At 48.9% G+C, this 20,455-nt stretch overlaps 1 protein-coding gene across 2 annotated transcripts in view; it reads right to left on the bottom strand.

Annotated features, from left to right (window-relative positions):
- Positions 1-1,096: 1,096 nt before the first annotated feature.
- AGO2 (argonaute RISC catalytic component 2) overlaps positions 1,097-20,455 on the bottom strand; it is a 59,684-nt gene continuing 40,325 nt past the window's right edge. Inside the window, exons 15-19 of one of the 2 annotated variants that reach the window (XR_002125661.1) lie at positions 18,479-18,613; positions 15,380-15,481; positions 13,362-13,561; positions 11,303-13,112; positions 1,097-3,015 (exon numbers count right to left, since the gene is read on the bottom strand). Coding sequence is in view for 1 of the 2 variants with exons in the window: in XM_019657863.1 (XP_019513408.1) it covers positions 13,004-13,112; positions 13,362-13,561; positions 15,380-15,481; positions 18,479-18,613 (546 nt within the window). In the remaining variant the exon portion in view is untranslated. Of the gene's footprint in view, positions 13,113-13,361; positions 13,562-15,379; positions 15,482-18,478; positions 18,614-20,455 lie in introns of both variants that reach the window. The other variant, XM_019657863.1, reaches the window with a different exon arrangement.

The raw sequence follows: 20,455 nt of genomic DNA, 5'->3' as shown, positions 1-20,455 counted from the left end.
CGTGGGCTACGTACTCTGTCAACAACTACTAAACCCTGCCGTTGCGCCAAAACAGTGAGACGAGACCTAAAGGAATGAGCATGGCTGTATTTCAATGAAACCGTTTCTGGACACTGAAATTTGAATTTTGTATAGTACCCATGGGTCTTGAAATGTTCTTTTGATTGTTTTCAACCATTTTAGAATGTAAAAACCATTCTTGGCCTATAGGCCGTACAAAAACACAGTAGGCTGGCTTCGGCCCCGAGATCGTGGCTTGCTGACCTGTCTCCAGCGTCACATAAAGGAATCACATGGTCTGTAGCCTTTGCGGCTGGCTTTTTTATGTTTAGCATCATGCCTTTGCGATTCCTCGTGTTGCAGTTACCAGTTTGTGCTGAGTGGGATTCCATGGCACGGACACACCATTTGTTTACATAGTCCCCAGATGAATGGAGAACTCCGTTTGGGTGGTTGCCAGTTTTGACGATTATAAATAAAGCCCTATAAACATTTATGTCCAGAGAACAAAACTTTGGCCTGCTTTAGCAACAAGGTACATTCTAGGGATGTCAGCCATTTTTTGGTTTACTTAATCCAACCCTCCTTTCCTTTCCCAACACCACATACTCTCTTTAGTCCAGACGGAAGTAATCAACAGCCCTGTGAGGCCACCAGGGGTTTCAGAGCTGCACACGTATGTGTACGCACAGCCAGGGCAGAGGGGGTTAAGTGACCGACCCACCAGGCCGCGGACCCTGGATGTGCTCAGCTGACTCCCACACAACATGGGCTCCGCACTTGACTGGGGCTTAGCTGAATGCTGTTTTTCCTGCATGCTTTCTCACGGCTGCTCAAGGAGCACCACCCAACTCACCCTAGAGCCCACATCTGTCCTGTTGTCCTTCATTCCTGTGGTTTCCATCCCCAACCTGATTCTCGGGGGTCATGAGTGCCTAGCTCTGTTGAGTACATTGTTCACGGAATAGGTCCAATGCTCGTAGAATACCCTGGACCTCCCTCACTGAAGGCAGGCTCCCCCCTTGGGAGCCTGGGATCTGAACCTGTGCGGAAGGAATAAATATGAGTAATTGAAGACCTCTGGGAGAGGCAGCTGTAAATACAAGGAATTTTATTTTACTTTTTGCTGACATACTATGAGGCAAAACAAAATTGACACCATACAAAATAACTTTATAAAATATCATTCACATCATATTTTTATCAGATTTACAGCATTCTGTGCATGTTAAAGGGGTTATGTAAGGAGGTGAAAAAACACTATGCCAAACTTTTAGTATTAGTTTATATACACACAGTAAGAAACAAAACAAATAACTGTTAGGTTTTCCATGAATTTATTGCAAAAATAGTGCAAACTACTTAATCTAGTAAGCTGTAAAACAAACTCGAAAGGACCCAGCTAAGCTTAAACACGACAATAGATGCTCAGTCTCGGCAGTTAGCTTTCTTCACCAGTTTATCTTTCGTCAATCAAGACCACTCCCCATCTGTTCAGTTCAGGGCGAGTGCTGGGAATAGAGAGATGTGAAGACTGGCGCTTCAGGGCGGCCACACTGATGTGACTGCCGAATGCCAGCAACACCTTTAGGATCACGCTACTGACTCAGTGGCAACTGTGTGAGGTCTGTGTTGAAAACATCAAGATGCCACAGTGTTGAAGTTTGACCTTAGAAATACGTCACCCACCTCTTGATGACGTGGAGAAAAGAATCAAGAAAGCAGCATGAACGGAAAGGACGGGACCATTACTGTCTGCTGATAGACATGGTGTCCTTTTTCTCAGGTATGTTTGGGTGAAGTATTATTCTACTGGTGGGCAACCTCTGAACAAGAAATTGAAGTATTTTTTTTCTTTTTTTCTTTTTTTTAAAGGATACTGTATCCCTACAAGGGTAATTTTAAATTTTCTTTCAACAGTCTATTGGGGTCCAAAAAGCATATATCTAAATGAAATAATAAGAGCAAAACAAAATGCTACATATAAAAGCTAAAGAAATAAAATGCAGCATATTCAGGTTTTTTTCTTGAGGTACCTATATAAATTGAATCACCTGCCCTAAAGTACTCTGGTTAGGTAAAAAACCAAATGCTTACTGGTGAGCCAATCGTAGGGCATTAATTATTATTGAGAAAGTGCAACGATGCGGATCTTTATATGCAGCATACTAAAGGGTGATTTACTCTTTACAAAATATAGCTTAAGGGTCGACCTGATGGGAGTTTAAAAATTAAAGACATTTAACTAGAATCATCCCCCCCCCTTTTTTTTTGAGATCCTGCAGCAAAAAGCCTCCCAAATCCACTTTCAAAGTTTTGCCACTAAGGAATGTTGGTTCTCTTGTAAAATTCAGAGATCTCTTTAAAATAGTAAAACTATATACTACAGGAAAGATCCCTAAGTTTTATTTTTTATTGGTACAAAATCAAATTCTTAAGACTCCAAAATATTGCGTTACCTCCAAAGAATTAAGTTAAAAAAGATCGCCATAGTAGGAAAAGTCTAGAATTGTAAACTGCCAAATATAAAAGCATCAATCTCTTATTTTCGCACCTGCCAGAAAGCTTTCCTAACGCATGGGAACCTGGGAGCTCCGTCAATGCAGGCCTTCCCCTCTCCGATGGCCTTGTGAGCTCCCCCTTCCTCTGTCCATGTGGTCATTGTCACCTCCACCAGGTCAGGAGAGGTGATACTGACGACAGTGCATCTGCTGCTTATGAAATAAACTTATAGGCCAGAGGAAGAGGGGGCCCACATGGCGGAAAAAAGCAATGATAAGAGTACACGTGAGATGTTTTTGGCCGCCCCTTCATTGGCACAGAAAATGAAGTGATAGCTATAAATATATATATATGCATAGAAGAGTTTGGAATTTGTTTGTAAAATGATACATTTTCTCTTGGATATATATTTTTTTCCTTTTTGTAAGAGGGCAGTTGGGATTCCAATATATATTAGTGGTTGGCTGGGGGGAATCTATCAAATTCCATGACAAATTGGGCTTTTCTCACCACCTGCAATAGAAAATATTTAATTTCAAACTGATTTTTTTTCAATGCATTAGGATTCAACACAAAAGGCACAAAATAAATAAAAATATTATTAAATAAACGGAAATTATGACTTCAAGCTTCACCTGGAGTTGTATCTCACTGTTTGGTTACTTTTTCCAATTTAATTTGACAGACTTAGTAAATAGCACCCAACTGTTTAACTGAGGTAGATCCACATTGTAAAGAAAGCTGGGTCCCCTCCATTTTATGTCTAAATTTAAGATGCTTTTACAAAAACAAAAATCCACTGAATCATATGCAGAAGCAACGGCAGGTGGCACTACCTGAAGAAAGCTTAGAACATGAGCGGGTTTGCAAATAAGATTTATGCCCAAATCACACTCTCCATTAGCCATAAATAAATCTCAGACCGGAGGGAAAAAAAATCCAAATATTTAAAAATAACCCTGAAAAAGTCTCAATACTTTCAGTACTTTCAGAACAGGTCTTTTTGACTGACTGCCACAGAAATGCACAACGGTCCATTTTCATCAAGTGACAGTGACAGCCAAGCTAGACCAGAGAGAGAGAGAGAGAGAGAGAGAGAGAGAGAGAGAGAGAGAGCGTGAGCGAGCTAGCTGTATCACTGAAAGTTTCCCTTTGTAACTATGGAGAAAAGACTTGTTGAATTATGGTATAGCATCTTGATCTGAACAGTTTACACTCACTCTGCCTAATATTTTTGCATACTCTGAAACTTACAAATTTAACATCTGATTAAGGCTTAATTTAAAGTGGCATCACCACCTGGCATCATGCAAGCACTGGACATCCTCAAAACACACAGAATGGCGGTAACTAAAGACAAGGACGTGAGGCCTCAGAGTTGTATTTAGCAGGTACTATAATTTTTATAATTAATTTTACAATTCATGGAGCAAATGAAACGTTACACAGAGAGGCCAACGGATATAAATACTCGTTTATACAGGAACTGTCAATTTACAGAAAGCACTGCACAGTTTCTATATTGCAAGCACGAGACAGTGTCACACAGACCCCCCCCCTCCCCGCACAGGCAGAAGCGAGTCCACAGACCGCATGGAGGGCAGCATCTGAAACAAGGCCCTGGGAGCTGCTCAGCTTCTTAGAAAATCGTAAACTTCAAATGGTTGTAATACATTTTGATTCAAAATGTCTTCTAAAATGATTCACTGTGGGGGACGGAGGGGGCGCGGGAATTAAGAAGGGGCAAGATCTACCTGTGGAACTTTTGAATTCATTTTTGGTTCTTTTTCCATTATTTTATAAAAATAAAATAAACCTAGAAAAGTTGATAAAACTCAGTGTTCAAACCCCTCAATACATAGTAGGTAAGTAATCTGCAGTGTACCAGAGGTAAGAAAAAGCTGGGTATAGACCTTACATTCTTGTCTTGTATTTAATGAGCCATGAGCCACTTTGCTGCACAGAAACTTAACAGTTATTCTCTTAAAACATTTTAAAAAGTAAAAACTCACTTGCCTCTACAATTATAAAACATGAGTTCATACCTTCAACAACTACATTAAAATCCATTATCAAACTCGGGACTCAAATTCCAATTTAGTGCTAAACTATGTACCTTCGGGCTTTTAGTCGGGTGTGTATTTGGCTTTGAAGAGGAACCAAAACTGTGAGTGTATTGTTCCCACCGCAGCCAGCGCCTGTGCTGAGGGCAAGGCCATTGCCACTCAGCGTGGAGGGTTTGGGGTGACAGGACAGCCAAGAGAAGCCACTAAAAAGGCTTTTCTCTACATTTGTAAAAGAAGTAACGTTGCATTATTTCCCCCGCTTAAAACCAATAAAACCATCCCTTGACAGGGAAGGCAGGTTTTTACTTTATTTATTATTATTATTATTATTATTATTAATTTCAGGTGTACAAAACAATGCAACAGTTATCCTTTTCACCCCCTCACAAGGTGACAACCCCCTTCCCTCTGGGAAGGCAGGTTTTTAACAAGACCTTTAGCCAAGAAAAGTGCTCAAAACCTGGCTTGAGAAGTCAGACCTACACACTGCATTTCGGATTCATCAGAATTGGAGCCATGCGTGCGCGGCCCGAGGTGACACCCACGCCAAAGCCAGAGAGGTTCCCCTGCCATCAAAAAACAGAGGACAGTAACAAAAGCATTCCGAGTAAGGACAGTAAGACTGAATAGCACCTTACATCTGAGGACTACATACGTATTTCACCAAGACACAAACTCCTGTATGAAAAATCTAGTTCCATTACGCTAAACACTCTTGCTGAGTGACTCTGTTGCACGTATAGTCATGGTCAGTGCCTGGCTAAGAGATGGGTCTTGCACCATGTCCCAGGATCCCTACAGGTGGAAGGCATGGAGGTCAGGGCAGGGGAGGAGTCATGTGACTGAAGCCTAACGTTTTCTGCCACGAGACAGGACGCACGGATGTGACAGTTTACCAAGTCACGAGCTGAGGAGCAGAAGCAGCGCCGAAGGTGGCGGGGGTTGGGGGTGACACAGGCTTACTGCCCAGGAAGAACGCAGCCCCACCAGGATTCTGAGAGGACACTGAGGACCAGACTTGAAAGGCACAGAGGCTGACACGGGGTCTTCCAGAACACGCTTCATCTGGTACCGACGGAGACCAGAGGAGGCACAGGTGCCACCTGCTTCTGGGATTAGAGGGGCCTGCCCTCTCCCTCCCCGATTGTTCCCACAATCCCCACAGTTCAAAGGGGCCTCGGGTCCCCCACATGAGCACCTAGTTCTATCAAGTGGTGCCATCTGCATGGCACACCTGGCCTGGTGGTGTGGGCTCTTCTTGGGATCAACTCATGGTTTGAAGGACCCTGAAGATTCAGAAGTGCTGAGAGACTGGCCCCAACATCTAGTTCCTGGAGACACTTGAGGGGAAGAGTTAATACGTGGTGTTCCAGCTTGAACTCTGCACTGCTTAAGTCGAGGGGGATTGAAAATAGGAGATAATTCGGCCTCCTCCAACCCACCGGGAAGGCGGTGGGGGGAGGTAAGGGCTCCACCCTTCAGTCACACCACAAGGGCACGTAAAGCTCTCACACATCTAAAATGTGTCCGTCAGCCAATACGACAGAGAAGTGTTAGCCAAAGCACCCACAACTTCAGTTCTCTCTTTTTCTCATCAACTTTCATGAACGCAAACATGGTGGGCGAGGCCCACTTCAGGGTTATGAAGACATGCTCACGAAAAGCTGATGGGTGCATCTGAGTTCAGTTCACATCACCGCATCGAGCAGGGGCCGCTGTGCAGTGTCCCCTGAAACACCCTGTGTGGGATTCTGGCTGAAAACGAGGCCAACCCAGAGGCCCCAAGCAGCCTCGGAGGCAGGTCAGCCGACATGTGGGCACCCACCCTACACGTCCATGCTCCTTGGGGTGGCCAGTGTGATCGCAGAATTACAAAACATTCTTAGAAAGACCGCGAAGGACACTTAGCTCTTTCAGAATTAAAGCACGCCCTGTAGCATGAAAAGCATCAAAACTCTACACAACAGGGTTAAAGGCAATTACTTCCATGTGATGATGTACTTGGGACCTCTCTGGGCCGAAGTCAATGTCTGATGAGCGTCCAGTAGGAGACCACAGCCACCTCCACACACCCAGACACCGGCCATTGCAAAAGCGCCCACCTGCGCCTCCAGAATTTAAGAGCAAACCAAGGGAGCTGTTCGGAGCCAATGCCAGCCTCTCGAGGATGAGAGCACAGGGAACCCAGAAAAAGACACAAAGGAAGCAGAGGGTGACGACTGACCCACAGAGGGTGTGAACAGGGGACCTTTCTAAGAGCAAAGTGGTTAACCACGGGGAAAGGGTATTCAGCGTCCTAGCGGCTCCCAGGACAGGGGTCCTGCCAGGGGGCACCGGGTGTGGGACCGTCATGACACTGCTGTGGAGCCCGTGTTCCTTTCAAACAAGGGACCTTGGATTTGAACAGAACATTCTGCGTTCAGACTTTAGATCAGTGTTAAGTCGGGAGCGACAGTGACTCCAGGTTCCAAAATCAGAGGTCAATGATGCCTGCATCGTTTTTCAAAACCATGCGGCTACTTTTAGAGTTTCCAAAAAGAGAAGAGAGAGCAGAGGGAGCCATTTTCAACCCATTCATAAGTAAAGGAGGAAAAAAAAGTGCTTCTTATATGGAACAGGGACACGAGGAGCCAGGAGAGCAGGCCGGTTCGAGGTTCCGGCCGCACACGGCCCCACATCGAGACTCCTGGACTTCTGCCGGCCGGAGCAAGGACAGCGAGGACAGCCGAGAAGCGTCCCGTGTCATGCCTGCTGGCCGCATGGAATCCTGGAACCTCGGGGCCGGGCAGCCCTGAGGAGGCACCGGTCTACGGCTGACACCTCAGATGGGGAGGAGGGGGCCCACGGGTCACAGTATGGCACACACATTTTCAAGCCAGAACCGAACAGAGAGATAGATGGTCACAACTCAGTTTATTCGGGCGACATTTTGGCTATTTTCAGTGTGGACAGCTACGCTTAAGAGCAAACAGGAATCTACGGAGAATTCAGAGGTAGCCTTATCTGCATTTGCTTTTTTTTTTTAAACTAAAAAGTATTTATTTAGAAACCACCTTCTGTAGTGATTTGGCTAAGCCAATACATTCACTTTTAGACAGTAACATGGCAAACATCCAGAAAAGCATTACGCGAGGGCACCATGACCGCATCGACGTGACAGTCACACACACTCAGGTGGCTGGCTTGGGTGTAAGAGCTCCTTTGTGTGTCGGATACTGGGTAGCCTGACCACACACAGAATTCCACATGGTGGGCTGCAGCAAATACTATGAACCTTAAGCAGAAATCACAAGGCATAAAGGAACAGGTCTCTCTAGCATGTATGGGTTCAGCCACAGATGACGGGTCTGACATGACAGTGACAGCATGGCTTTTAAATGACAACTGGCCCAAGAGAAGCCAGGGAGCTCCTCACCCTCTGAACAGCGGTGGCCACACAGACGCTTCCTGTCCAGACTGTCAAATGCTGGACGGAACTGGAGGGAAATGCTTTCAAGATTTATGGCAAACAACAAGGAATTAAACAGGCCACAAAAGTGTTCCAAGGATTTGCAATTAATCCTTTTACAATTCAATCTTCAGGCCTCAAGGAGAGAGCCCACTTCCTTTCAGAAAAAAAAAAAACAACATAAGAAAAAGAGGCTAATTTGTCCTTCATGAACAGCCAGCAGACACACGCGGCTAAAAAACAGAATTCAATCCACACAGCTCTAACACATAATACTGAGAAACATGGCAGTGTCGCTAAAACAAAGCAATGTGTTGTAGCCATGTCACTTCCGCTAGCCTAAATCTATTTACAATCATTTCAGACAAGTACAGCAGGTGCCAAGTTGGACATAATAAGGATGTTGTCAAAAATCAGTGCAATTATTGTTGAGTTGAAAATTTTCCTTACAAAGAGAGAGTCAGCATGTGTGTGTGTAACACGGACAGCCCCACTACAAAGTCACACGTGCGCTGTGTCTACACCGTGAAACATCACAGCAGCCACACCTGCCGGCACGGCAGCCAGAAGACAGCGTTCTCTCGGTGACTTTGGGGAGGGATGAAAATATAAATAAGATAGTTGCATCTGTGAATGTGAGGCGTACGAACACTGAGGAAGTTTCTACTATTGTACATTCCTTTTCTCGTGAGCGTTGAGAGATGAGTCAAACAGAGGTCACAGGCAAATGTCTATGGCTTGTCCGGGCCACTGGGATTGTCCACTGTCTGGATATGTCAACTTCTAAAGGTCCTCCGAAAGGAACCGCCTTAGGTGTAGGAAAATGCCCATAAAAATCCTTTTAACTGTCCGACAGCTCAAAGTCCCGTTGGACTACCCCAGATCCTGCCGGCTCCAGGGACAAGCCAAGTGTTTCCATGACATTGGGCGACCAAGAGAAGCCGGCCCGGCCCCACGGGCCTCCTAGGGACACACACTCTGGTGTCCCAAATGCACAACGCTTGGCTGGTCCACCCTTAACATATTGTATCAAATATATAATTTGACTGAAAAACTGCCTTGCAAAAATAAAATCTAAACCACCCCGCAGATCAATGTAAAGTCACATCGCTGCATATATTAAGAAAAACAATTCATCCAGAAAAATTACATTTGTGCCTTTCAAAAAATAAACCAGTGGCTTTCAAAAAATAAACCATCCGGCAAACTTGAAGGTAAACATTAGGTGATGTATAAAAGTTTGGGGAAAGTAATTTCTATCGTCTGTACCAGGTACCACCTGCACTGCGATATCCGCATTGGAAAGGAAAAAAATAAATAGCAACACCTGCATTTAACAATAATAAAAATAACACACAACATCAATAACCCTCCTGCCAACCCTGCCTGGAGGAACTGGGCCTAAGTTGTCCCTTGTGACCGGCACCCGATCACCTGGACTGAACGGTAGGGGTAGCAGTGACTACAGCCACCTCAAATAGCTTGGAAGTTACTCTGTTCCCAACAGCAACCCTCAGGGCCAGCCAGTGCCAAGCCCAGCGTGTGGTTCCGGGGTGCACACATTCATTCGAGCGAGTGTGGGAACACTACCAAAAAGACTAAGAATCTTGAGGGGAAAAAGGCAGCTCCTAATACGTAGTGAGTCAAGCGTACGTGTGAAGATTTCCCAAAGCAGAAACCCCAAACCAAAACCCCAATAAAACGACCCCTTTCTAAAAGTACAGGTCTGGCCAGTTCTACAAACTTCACCCGAACCAGGGAAATCTGAGCATAGACTAATACAGAGGGAGCGGGGGTGGGGCCGGGGGGCGTTAGTCTTAACGTCACCAAAGGGTGAACCGTGGTGACCTTGACGGCTCCTCAGGGTTTCTTAGGGCGAGCACTTGTGCAGCGCACGACACCGTGAAGGGACGGGAACCTATGCATCTTTCCCAAGGCAAGCAGTTTAAAATACACTAGGAGAACACCAGTACGAGACGCTCACTGCAAGGCCTCTTCTAAAGGGGCAAGATCAGCCTGTTTTTCTTGGACATGAAGCATGACGTCAACATCATCACCTTCACATGCAGTTTGCTTAAAGCAAGGCACACCTTACTCAACAGTGGGATGGGGCAGAGCCAGTCAAGTGCAAGGGGGCCCCTTCTCGGCCGTGGGCGTGAGGGGGCCCTGTGTAGGTGCGAGAACAGCCAGAAGACGGCAAAGGGCCCCTGCGGCTTCCCAATGAACAGGGCTTGGTCTGTTTCTACTGTGCTGTGAGGTTGCACGCTGTCTCAGAACTCATAATTTATCCTAATAATTGGGGGGGGGGTGGCGGGCTGGTAGAAATTTGGGGAAACGTTTACCTGAGAGACTGTACTGACAGCCAAACCACTTGAATTCCGAATCATCAGACATGTACTAAGGGGTGCAGCCAATCCAGCTGGACACATTTGGTCTGTTAATGTTTTTAGCATGAAAAGTTTCATACAACAAGCATAGGGCTATATAAAGCATCCTTCCCAAAGTACTTTGGCCCATGGAAAAGAAAACTTTGCCTTCAAAATAATTTGAAAAAAAAAAAAATTCAGTTCCAATTTTCTGCCAGCCTGCAGTCTTTCCTAGGTTTTAGCTTAGAAAACGTCTCCCTGCATTGCCACTGGGCCCTCCGTGCTGGAAGGAGGGCCCTCTCTCTTCAGAAAGCTCTAGATCAAGGGCTCTCAGACTTCGGGCAGCCCTGGAGAACTGGCTGCAGCAGGACCGCAGCCAGCCCAGGAGTTCAAGCACCACCACTGCCCCCCACCGAGATCCCGGTGGTAGAAACACACACCTTTGAGAAACATGGTTCTAGGTAATTCTAAACATGGCCCAAAAACCAACCTAATTTCAGAATTTAAAAGTGTTATCAGTGAAGACCCCCTCCTCAGCTTGAATGCTTGTGATCATTTAAGCCAAGAATGTATTATTACCCTTCTGAAAACAGGAGAAAGTGCCACTTGCCAATAAAACGACAGGGAACTGCAACATTTTTTGGAGCAGAGGCTTCTGTCATTCAAAAAGACCAAAAAAAAAAAAAAAAGATACAGCAAGAAGAGACTAATGCCATTAATAAGACACCCACATGCACACACGGTCACGCACCCTTACACACGCACGCACCACTCTGGGTAGATATCTTCAAATAGTCATCTCTTTGTCATCACCACCAAAATCTAGGCCAAGTGTCCACTAGAACACCACCGGTGGTTCCCTGCCACCTCCCGCCTCTCAGAGCTGGCAGACAGGACAGACAACTGAGGTGGGTACTCACTCCAGCAGGAGGTACCCCTGTGGGTCCCTCATCTACAACTGCGCCACCGGCCAGGTGGGGAGGGCCGTCAGCAGGGTCAGGAAACCTGCAGAGCACACAGCAGCACTGGGGAAGGCTCATGGCCTTCCTTGAAAGTCTACATGAACGTTGGACTATCAAGTTAATAAAACTGCCGACAAGGACAAAAAGCCCAGTTAGCCCAAACAGAGCTGTCTGTGGTTACCCTTCTTGAGCTGTCCATGGTACCGCTCTGAGGGCAATCGTTTCTAGATTGGCAAAGCCATGTCCGAGGCTCAGAACGCACATCCTAGCAGGAGGGTCCGCCTCTTCTGCTGGCTTCCGTCAGCCATCGTCCTGAGGGCAGGGCTCCGCCACGGACTGCTGGCCTCGTACCCAACACAGAGCCACCAACAGCTTTCTATGTGTTTCAGTGCATAGATCCTATGAAGCTCGTGGAACAAAACCAGACACAGAGGGGAGTGGGCTCTGACACACGGACTTGCTTCTCCGGAGTGGAAGGATACATACATTCCATTTGTGCTTAATCGGCTGAGCAACACACGGGCATGAGGCAGGGAGGGTGGTGAGTGACTGCTGTGAGCAAACCCGGTGCTCCCGATGGCACAGGTGACACAATCTACACCGTGGGGAGGCGGGTGGCTGTCACATCAAGTCAATTGCATACTCCTGTACTTAAGCACTGAGGACCACAACAAGTGGTCCAGTCTCCAGGCTCTGAAACACTCTTGATATGCTAAACAGATCACAAGAAGCACCCCGTAGTCAATAAAATGAAAAAACAGCATCTATCTATCACATTAATACTGCAAACCAGATAATATATATTTTTTCTTACATTAAAGACATAACAGTGAAAAAGGATTGTACTGTATTTATCACCACAGACCCGTATTCTTTAGAAACTTTGGAAAATAAATGTCACAGTCCTATAGGACAAATCTTATTAGACTGTTAGCATATTGTCCTTTTTCTTTTTTTTTTTTTTAATAAATTTTTATTAAAATGGCACTTGTCTGCCAATCTCTCTGGACCTAGAAATGTTGTAAACGCACGTGGACCACCCTCTGCCACCGCCCCTTATTTTGAGCTGAGTGAAAGGCGGGCGGTGGCAGATCGAGACACCCGTGGGCGCCCTGGCACGGCCACCTGCCCTTGGGTCCTGAAGAGCCTGTGTGAGCCAAGTCAGGAGCACACCAGCATCACTTTCAAATGAACTTTAGTGACATTTGAATGTTCAAGGCTTTAAAACCACAATTGTGTTTTTTCGTTGCTTTCACTCTCAAAGAATGTTCACAGCTAGTTTGAGCCCATCAATTTCATAGAGAATCATGTGTTACAAACAAATTGAATGATCAAATAAATTAAAAATGTTTTAAAGCCCTGAGTTCATAGACTGCTTTTAGATGTTTAGGAAACAAGGGACTCTATTTTAATCAGCAGCTTATACGATTTTGGCAAACCATTATTTCCTACGAAAATGGGGTCTCATACAGGTCTGCAGTTCAAAATCCAAGTTTGAAATCTGGGACGGAAGGCATTCTGGAAAACAGAGACTGCTAAAATCGATGACGTCTCATGTTCGATGCTGGCTGTCATGGAAGGGCTGGGCGTCTGTTGGTCTGAGTGTAGCTGGTCTCATGTGAATCCAACTCGGCACACAATCGTAAACACGACCACCTGTCACGCGAAGTACATGGTACGCAGTGTGTCCTGGTGAACCTGGACTGCCTTGGCCAATGCCTGATGGTCTCGTCCATTACTCTGCCCGGAGGTATGGCTTCCTTCAGCACTGTGGGGACAGAGAGAGTGCAGCCTTTAATGCAGCACGAGGCAGCACCCTGATGACTGCGTCAGATACCCGGGGAGGCGGCCACACAGAGACCAAGTGACGGCGACGGTGCTGGCATTTGGCCATCTGTGTCACTCGGCTCCAGCCACTGTGACTCCGCTGCCTCCCACTATGGAGAAGCGGCTGCCAAGGCCTGCTTCGGAAATGACCCCTGCAGTGACCTCCAGCCAGAAAAGGCCTGCCACTCACCTGTCATGTTCTTTGTCCACCAGGTGGTACCTGGCCCGGAACGCCACCAGGTGAGCATAGTATGCCGGTGCCGGGATGGACACGGAGCGCGTGCAGCGCACGTAGGTGTGACACAGCTGGTAGGTGAGAATCTGCAGCTCATCGGAGGAGAAACGATTGTCGTCCCATAGCACGTGATAGTGGGAAGGCCTGCTTGTCCCCTGAAAGCAGATCGGCGGATCACAGGGAGGGCCAGGGCGGCGCGTGAGACGGGGCTGCTGAGACAGGCCGTGCCGAGCCCAGCGCGTCACGAGGGACGCCGTGTATCTTATCCCCCCGTTTGTAAAATACAGACTTTACACACCTTTATTTACATATAGAAAAATCAGAGAAAAAATAGGAAACACTATAAAATGGTTATGCAGAGGACAGGAGTGTTTGTATATGTCAGGTTTTCTACAATGGTTTATTTATAGGCAAGAAAGAAATCTCTTAGTAAGCGTTACATATTAACCCTTTTTCAATGGGAGTTTAAACATGGGTGCCATTTTATGTTGTTTCTCTGGTTAGACATCTTCTGAAACGGAAGGAAGTGGGAGTTGGTGGCCTTGCCACCCTCCTCCACATCGAGCACAGATGGCCCTGGCACTGTGCCCACTGCTGCGCCGCTCGACCCGGCGCACGCTCCCAGGAGGGTCTCCCTGTGGCCTCTCCCTGCCCCGCCCAGCCTGCAGGGCCCTGCTGCCTGGCTAGTGCCTGCAGTAAGGCTCTCGGAACTGGTGGGAGACATCCTTAACCAGAGTACATGTTCTGGTGCCCCACTTTGGGCATCTAATGGTTGGCTGTCACAGGGGCCCGTGGATAGTAGGGTGTTTTGTATAAGAGGGTCTGCTGAGGACACAGCGCTGGTGGCAGAGCAGCCCCTCTTAGCAGGGGAGACCCCCCCTCATCGGAAAGCGTCTGGGAAGGAAACAGAGGGCGAAGAAGGTTTAGCCATTAAACAAGACAACGAGGCCCTGGAAGGTGAGGGCCCTGCCCACCAGGAGGAAAGGCAGGGAGAGGCCGCCTCAGAGAGCACGAAACCCAAACGTCCCCAGTGTGGTCCGGGACAGAGAAGGTGGGCCAGCCCGGCATACGACGTGAGCACAGGTGACGTGCACTAAGAAACGACACACAAGCCTGTGTGCTCTCTACGGCACGTTCTTTTTCTTTCTTTTTAACAACCCTTTAAAAATGTAAAAGCCATTCTCAGCCCACACACCAGCGTGCCCGGCCCTGCTCTGGGTCCACTGCGATGTCAAGGACATGATGGGTTACTCTTTCCCGTGGAATATTAAAAGTACAGCTCATGGCGCACTCCCCAATCCTTTGAGGAGGGACAGTTCAGCCCTGACTTATGCTCTGAAAACCCAAAGCCCCCTGTGGCGAGGCGTTCTGAGGCAGGCACGGGCACCTAGAACTAAGTGCCTCCTATCCCAAAGGGCACGGCTTCCCAGATCCTGGTGACTCAGCTGACAGTGGACGTGGCTGGATGTGGCACTTCCGTGGTGACAACGCTCCCTTAGAGTCACCCTCAGCCAGGTGTGGGTCTCTTCACCGACAAAGGCCAGGAGAGCCTCACGGCGACCTGCCCACATGCCCAATGAACGTGGGTGGAGGGGAACACAGGGCCGCCCCCGCCCAGGGGTCTGATGCTGAGTCGGCCTGTCCGCTGGCCACCGCCATTCCCTCAGCAGGCCCAGCGGTCTTGTCACCTCCTTGACCTCATCTCGCTTGCTGCTCCTTCTGCCTGGACCTCACGGCATCTAGCCTGGGGCCCCCCAGCCCAGCATTCCAGTCCCGAGTCTCAGTTCCCTGGTTAACCAACCGACTCCCCTCACGACGGGCTGGGAACAGAAACTCTAGCTGCTCACCACCACGTCCCTGGTGTCCACCGGAGCGCCTGGCATGAGGTCCACGCTGTGCATGTGTTTGCTGAATGTGCGGACCAGGTTACACAGACACCGAGATTCTGTCTAAAGGGGACCCTCTGTCCTTACCTGGATGCCAGCGTGACTGCACAGGTAGAAGTCAAACTCGGTCGGGTGGGTGATCTTCGTGTCAACGGTTGTGCCTGCTGGAATGTTTCCGCTTTTCCCAACCTGGAGCAGCACAGGAGCCCATTAGACACATTAGGGGACAACCAAGCACAGCCAGCAGGCCACACTCGCCCCGCCGCCCGCCAAGGCTGGGCTTTCTCACCACAGGCTGCCCCGCTTTGAAGCCTTTGCTCAGTGCTCCAGTATTATAGTGAAACTTAATAAATACTATCAACCGAAATTAAATGAGTTCCTGCTCTATCTGGGTGGGCGTTCTTTTTCATCACGTCTCACACAGGCCCACGAGGGAAATGCAGGGCCTTGCCTTCGCCCAAGAACCTGCGTGTAACGCTTGCGGGTTCTTCAGTACTGTGCAGGTCCAGATGGAAACTGTCCCCAACACACAAATCTAAGACCGTGGATGATGGGCACATGACGGGCCACCATCCGTGCACAAACGCACACGATATTTAAGGCACGAGAGCTAGGAAACCCTGAAAGCCAGCGGGGTCTTCGGCACTTAGCTGGGCGCTGATTCACCGCCGCCCACGAGGACAGGCTGCACCACCAGAGACTTGGAGACGGGAGTGCCTCCATATCACACCGCACTGCTCAGCTTAACCCTCCGTCGGGCGCAACTGATCTCACAGCTTCATCGCACACAAAGATGCCGCCATGAAATACGTCTTTACTAAGTCACAAACACGATTGGCGGTAGGTTACGGTGGAGGGGGAAGACACAGAAGCGATGAGTCACGACACTTAAGTTAACTGTTAGATATTTGAAAATTGGTGTGCAATGAATCTGTGAGATCAGTTGCACCCGACGGAGGGTTAAGTATACACTATAGGACCGAAGTCACTGAAGGGCCCTACTGCTGCCTCAGCAGCAGCCCCCAACTCTAGAACTGTACCCTAGCTAGTCACTAAGTCACTGATTAGTTTTTAGTTGTGCAGTATTTCAAATAGACACACAAAAAAGAGGGTCCCCATGGAGCCCCGTGGCACCTTCAGATGTATTTTTTTTACTTCTGGCCACACTTTAATATACCTTGTATTTTGCTTTTTCTGTGTGGCTTAGTTAGTCCTCCCAGCATCCTCAGGAAGGGGGTCCAGGGAGGGATGGGGCTGGCAGCCCGTACACCCAGGGGCTGGGCTGCAGCCAGGCACACGGCCCTCAGCTTTCTCTGGACCCGGGACTAATGTCTCTCATTTCCATCCTTCCTCCATCTTCCCGCACCAGGCTTATTTGATAGTTCTTTTCTTGTTTTACAGCAAATGTATCTGAGCCTATATTCGTAGCTTCAAGTATTATGTTAGCTTCACTGCCTAGGGTTTGATATGAAATTGCCTTGTTTTTGTTCAGTTCTGATTATTTTGTAATTTTTATTCTCTATACATGTTTAATGCATGTGCTACTTACAAGTAAATTTAAAATGTCAAGCTTTCTTAGACTTTTCTACCGTTGGTTTAAAATTTAATTGTAGGGCCGGCCGAGTGGCGCGTTGGTTAGGAGTTGGCTTGGGACGCCAGCTCTGAGCCGCAGGGCCCTGGTTTGGATCCCACATGAGGGCCAGTGACGCTGCGCCCTCTACAGCTAAGATGGTGAACAACAGCTCCACCTGGGGCTGGGCTGCTATGAGTTGCCGGCGACAGCGTAGGTCGCAGTGGGGCTGGCAGCTGGCAGTCGGCATGAGCTGCCGTGAGCAGCAGTTCAATGGCCGGTGAGCGACTACCTCATCCAGGAAGAGCGCAATGATAATACCAACATGGGCCAGTGAAGCGACGTCCTCCACAACTAGACTGAAGAACAAAAGGACAGCAACTTGTCTGTTCCCCTCCCCAAATTCCCCAATAAAATCTTAAAAAAAAAAATTTCATTGTACAACTATAAAAAAATGTGGTTTGTACAATGCTGAGACCTCCTTGGTCACCTGGCATGAGGCCAACTTTCATAAGCTTTCCATGTGCTCTCAGCTGTCACAGGCAGGACTTTTAACTATTAGATCTGGCTTGTTTGTGTCACTCTTCCAATATTCAGTTTTTACCAATGTGCCTATTTTAGTGTGTGATGGTGGTGTGCTAAAATATTCCTCTTGGATAATGGGTCTGCCAATTTCTCCTCGGAACACCGTCAGTTTCTGCTTTACTTTTCTTCCCACATAATTTTAGATTATGGTGTTAGGTACACAGAAGCTCTGATTTGTAACACCTTCTTGGTGGGTCGTCCCAGTGATTGTGACAGTGCCCCTTTTCCTCACTATAACTCTCAGCCTCTATCTTGTCTTCCATGTAGACAGCGAGCGTTTCCTGTGCTGAGTCACCACTGCGGTGGCATTGGGCTGCTGTGCCGTGCCTGCCTTGGGCACTGTGTGGATATTAACCACCCACGGGCTTCTGGCCCTGCTGTGGCCAACGTGAGGGCTGCTCATTGTCTGTCTCATGTCCCTCCTTCTGGGGGGAGAGAGGGGGAGTCTCTCCTCAGGGAGCTACCTGGAGGCTTTAGGAAGGTGTGGGTTTATTTACATGAATCCTGTTGGGAACGTAGAAAACACTTTAACCTGAGGACTCCCACCTTTCATCAACTGTGGAGAACTTCCTAGCAGTTAATGTCTGCAAACCTCGCTTCTCCCTACACCATCATCCTTACTCTGGAACACAGATGTATGGAGGCGCCTGGACACCCGCCACCTTTTACCTCCTCCCCAGGCCCCTGGTCGAGCTCCCAGAACCACCTTCCAGCCCCCCAGCTCCCCGAGGTCTCCCCAGTCCACTCCATCCCACCACACTCTTTCCGGCTGCCGGGGCTGCAAACTGGCTTATTCAGAGCCGCTTCTCTGGCAAATTCTTTATCAGATAGATGACACATCCTGCCTGGTCCTGTCGCCAGAACTGTGGGATTCACAGGTCCACACTTCCCACCAAACCGAGGAGAGCCCTTCTGCGGCGCCTAAGGCTGGGTGCCCACGAAGCCCCGCCAAGGACAGGGCCTCCCAGAACCCAGGACCACGGCAGTCGCCACAGGCATCCGGCGCCACGGCCCCGGCCGAGGAGACGCACCCGCTCGTTCTTGTCCGTGCAGAAGAGCCGCGTGTGATGCCTCTTCTGGACCACGATGAACGTGATTCCTGGCTGGTAGTCTTTCTCCAGCTTAATGCAAGCCTCGCGGATGGCCAGCAGCTCGTGGTGGAGAACCTAAGGGGAAGAAAGGACATGCCTGAGGGCTGCTTTGGTTTTAGGGCCTCTTGCTACCTTAAAATAAATCCCTTAATATCTACCGTTTGACCAATACTTGTAGTCAAGTCTTCCAATTCCACTGGCTTGTCATTAGCTGTGTGCCTTTGTCTTTCTGAGCCTATTTCTTTATTTATATAGTGGAGCGAATAATACCCAGGTTTCATGGTCAAGTGGGATAACGCATAAAAATGCTCAGGCACAGTATTTGGAATGTCCTAAGTGCTCAATGAAGCGACCACGCAGGGCTGCAGTGAGGCACTATGGGAGACACACATGAACACAACAATTCAACAACTTGCCCCCGTATCAGAGAGGAGGGAGAGGATATAGTAGGAAAAACACTGGCTTAGGAGACGGACCCAAGTTCAAGTGCTAGCTCTACCACTAAGTAGTCATGTGGCTTAGGGACATCATTACCCTCTCCAATCCCCAGTTTCTCACTTTTAAATTGGGAACATCCTACCTTGCAAGCTTGCCGTGAAGACTAAAGCCATGTACAAAGCACATGGCACACAAGCCCTGGGGGTTAGGGTACAAGGATGGTAAGACCCTATCTCGTTCCCACCATCTGTCGTCAGAGCCAGACGAGCAGACAACCCAAGACGTGTGATGAAGGCAGTTACAGGGACCACACGCCTGAGATATTAGCAGCTGTCCTAATTAAATACTGTGCTATGATGTTTCAAAAATGTGCCTTGGGTTCTGGGCTGAGAAACCCCAGCTGTGGAGCTTCTGTAAGACACAGAGTATGATCACGAGTGATGAACACAGAGACCCTCCTCTCGAGAAGCAGCGACTGTGAGGGAGGGAGACAGGACTGGGAGCTCAGAAGACAGCGTTTCCAACTGGAGGGACCCAGAAGGATTGTACAAGAGGTGCGTTCAAGGTGGGCCGGCACCCACTGGACTGCGGACCCGACAGGGGGCAGGCAGCACAGGAGCTGCCCTTCTCCTCACCACCCACGGGCATCAGGGAAACGAGCTGCCACTTCTGCTCTGGACCAGGAAGGCAATGACACTGCGCCTTGTCATGAGCTACCAGCCACCCACCGAGGCAGCCTGGGGCCTCTGAAACACACCAGGGCAGTTCTCAGTTTGTCTTCCCGCCTGGGTGGGTCTCCTGCAGCGTCAGACACAGGCCCACATCCCACACCAGCCGGCCCTGCTACGATCTCCCAGTGCAGCGTGTTGGGGACGTGCTGGGAGCAGAGGTGCAGCGTGGAGACACAGGGTGTTAACCTCCCGAGATCCAGGCTAGGATGGATTCACAGGTTACCTTGGCCCGGAGGTGCTGCAGGTGCTTCCAACCAGAGCACAACGAACTGCCCTTCCCCGCTCACTCACCCCACTTTGGTGCTCCCTGCGTCTGTGACAGCCTTCCAGAACCTGCCCTAAGCCATGACCCACATGTCACCCAAGACGCCACCCTTCCCTCCACAGCCAAACAGTGGCCAGGGGTCCTGCTGACCCTGCTTTCGAAAGGGCTCCCAGCCCTCCCTCCGCCTGGCCCTGCATGGTTCCCACGCTGCCTCTGCGCTCTTCCAGTCCAGCCGCCCTGCACACTGCAGACGCTCTGCACCGCCGAGCGGCACCCTGTCACCCCGTCCCGCCTCGGCATCGCCGGCCCGATGCAGGGTCCTGACAGTCCCTGGGCCCACCTTCCACACTATGACCAGGTAAATGCTGGGGCAGAAGGGAAATCGCACCATTCTTTTCCTTGGAGAACACGGGGAGCTATTCTGCTGTCCAATCATGTGGATCTAAGACATTCTGAGAGAGAGAGAGAGAGAGAGAGAGAGAG

Source organism: Hipposideros armiger, unplaced genomic scaffold (genome assembly GCF_001890085.2).
Source record: "Hipposideros armiger isolate ML-2016 unplaced genomic scaffold, ASM189008v1 scaffold_280, whole genome shotgun sequence".
Classification (NCBI taxonomy): Eukaryota; Metazoa; Chordata; class Mammalia; order Chiroptera; family Hipposideridae; genus Hipposideros; species Hipposideros armiger.
The sequence above is the reverse complement of the archived record's forward strand: the minus strand, read 5'-3'. Positions and strand labels throughout refer to the sequence as shown.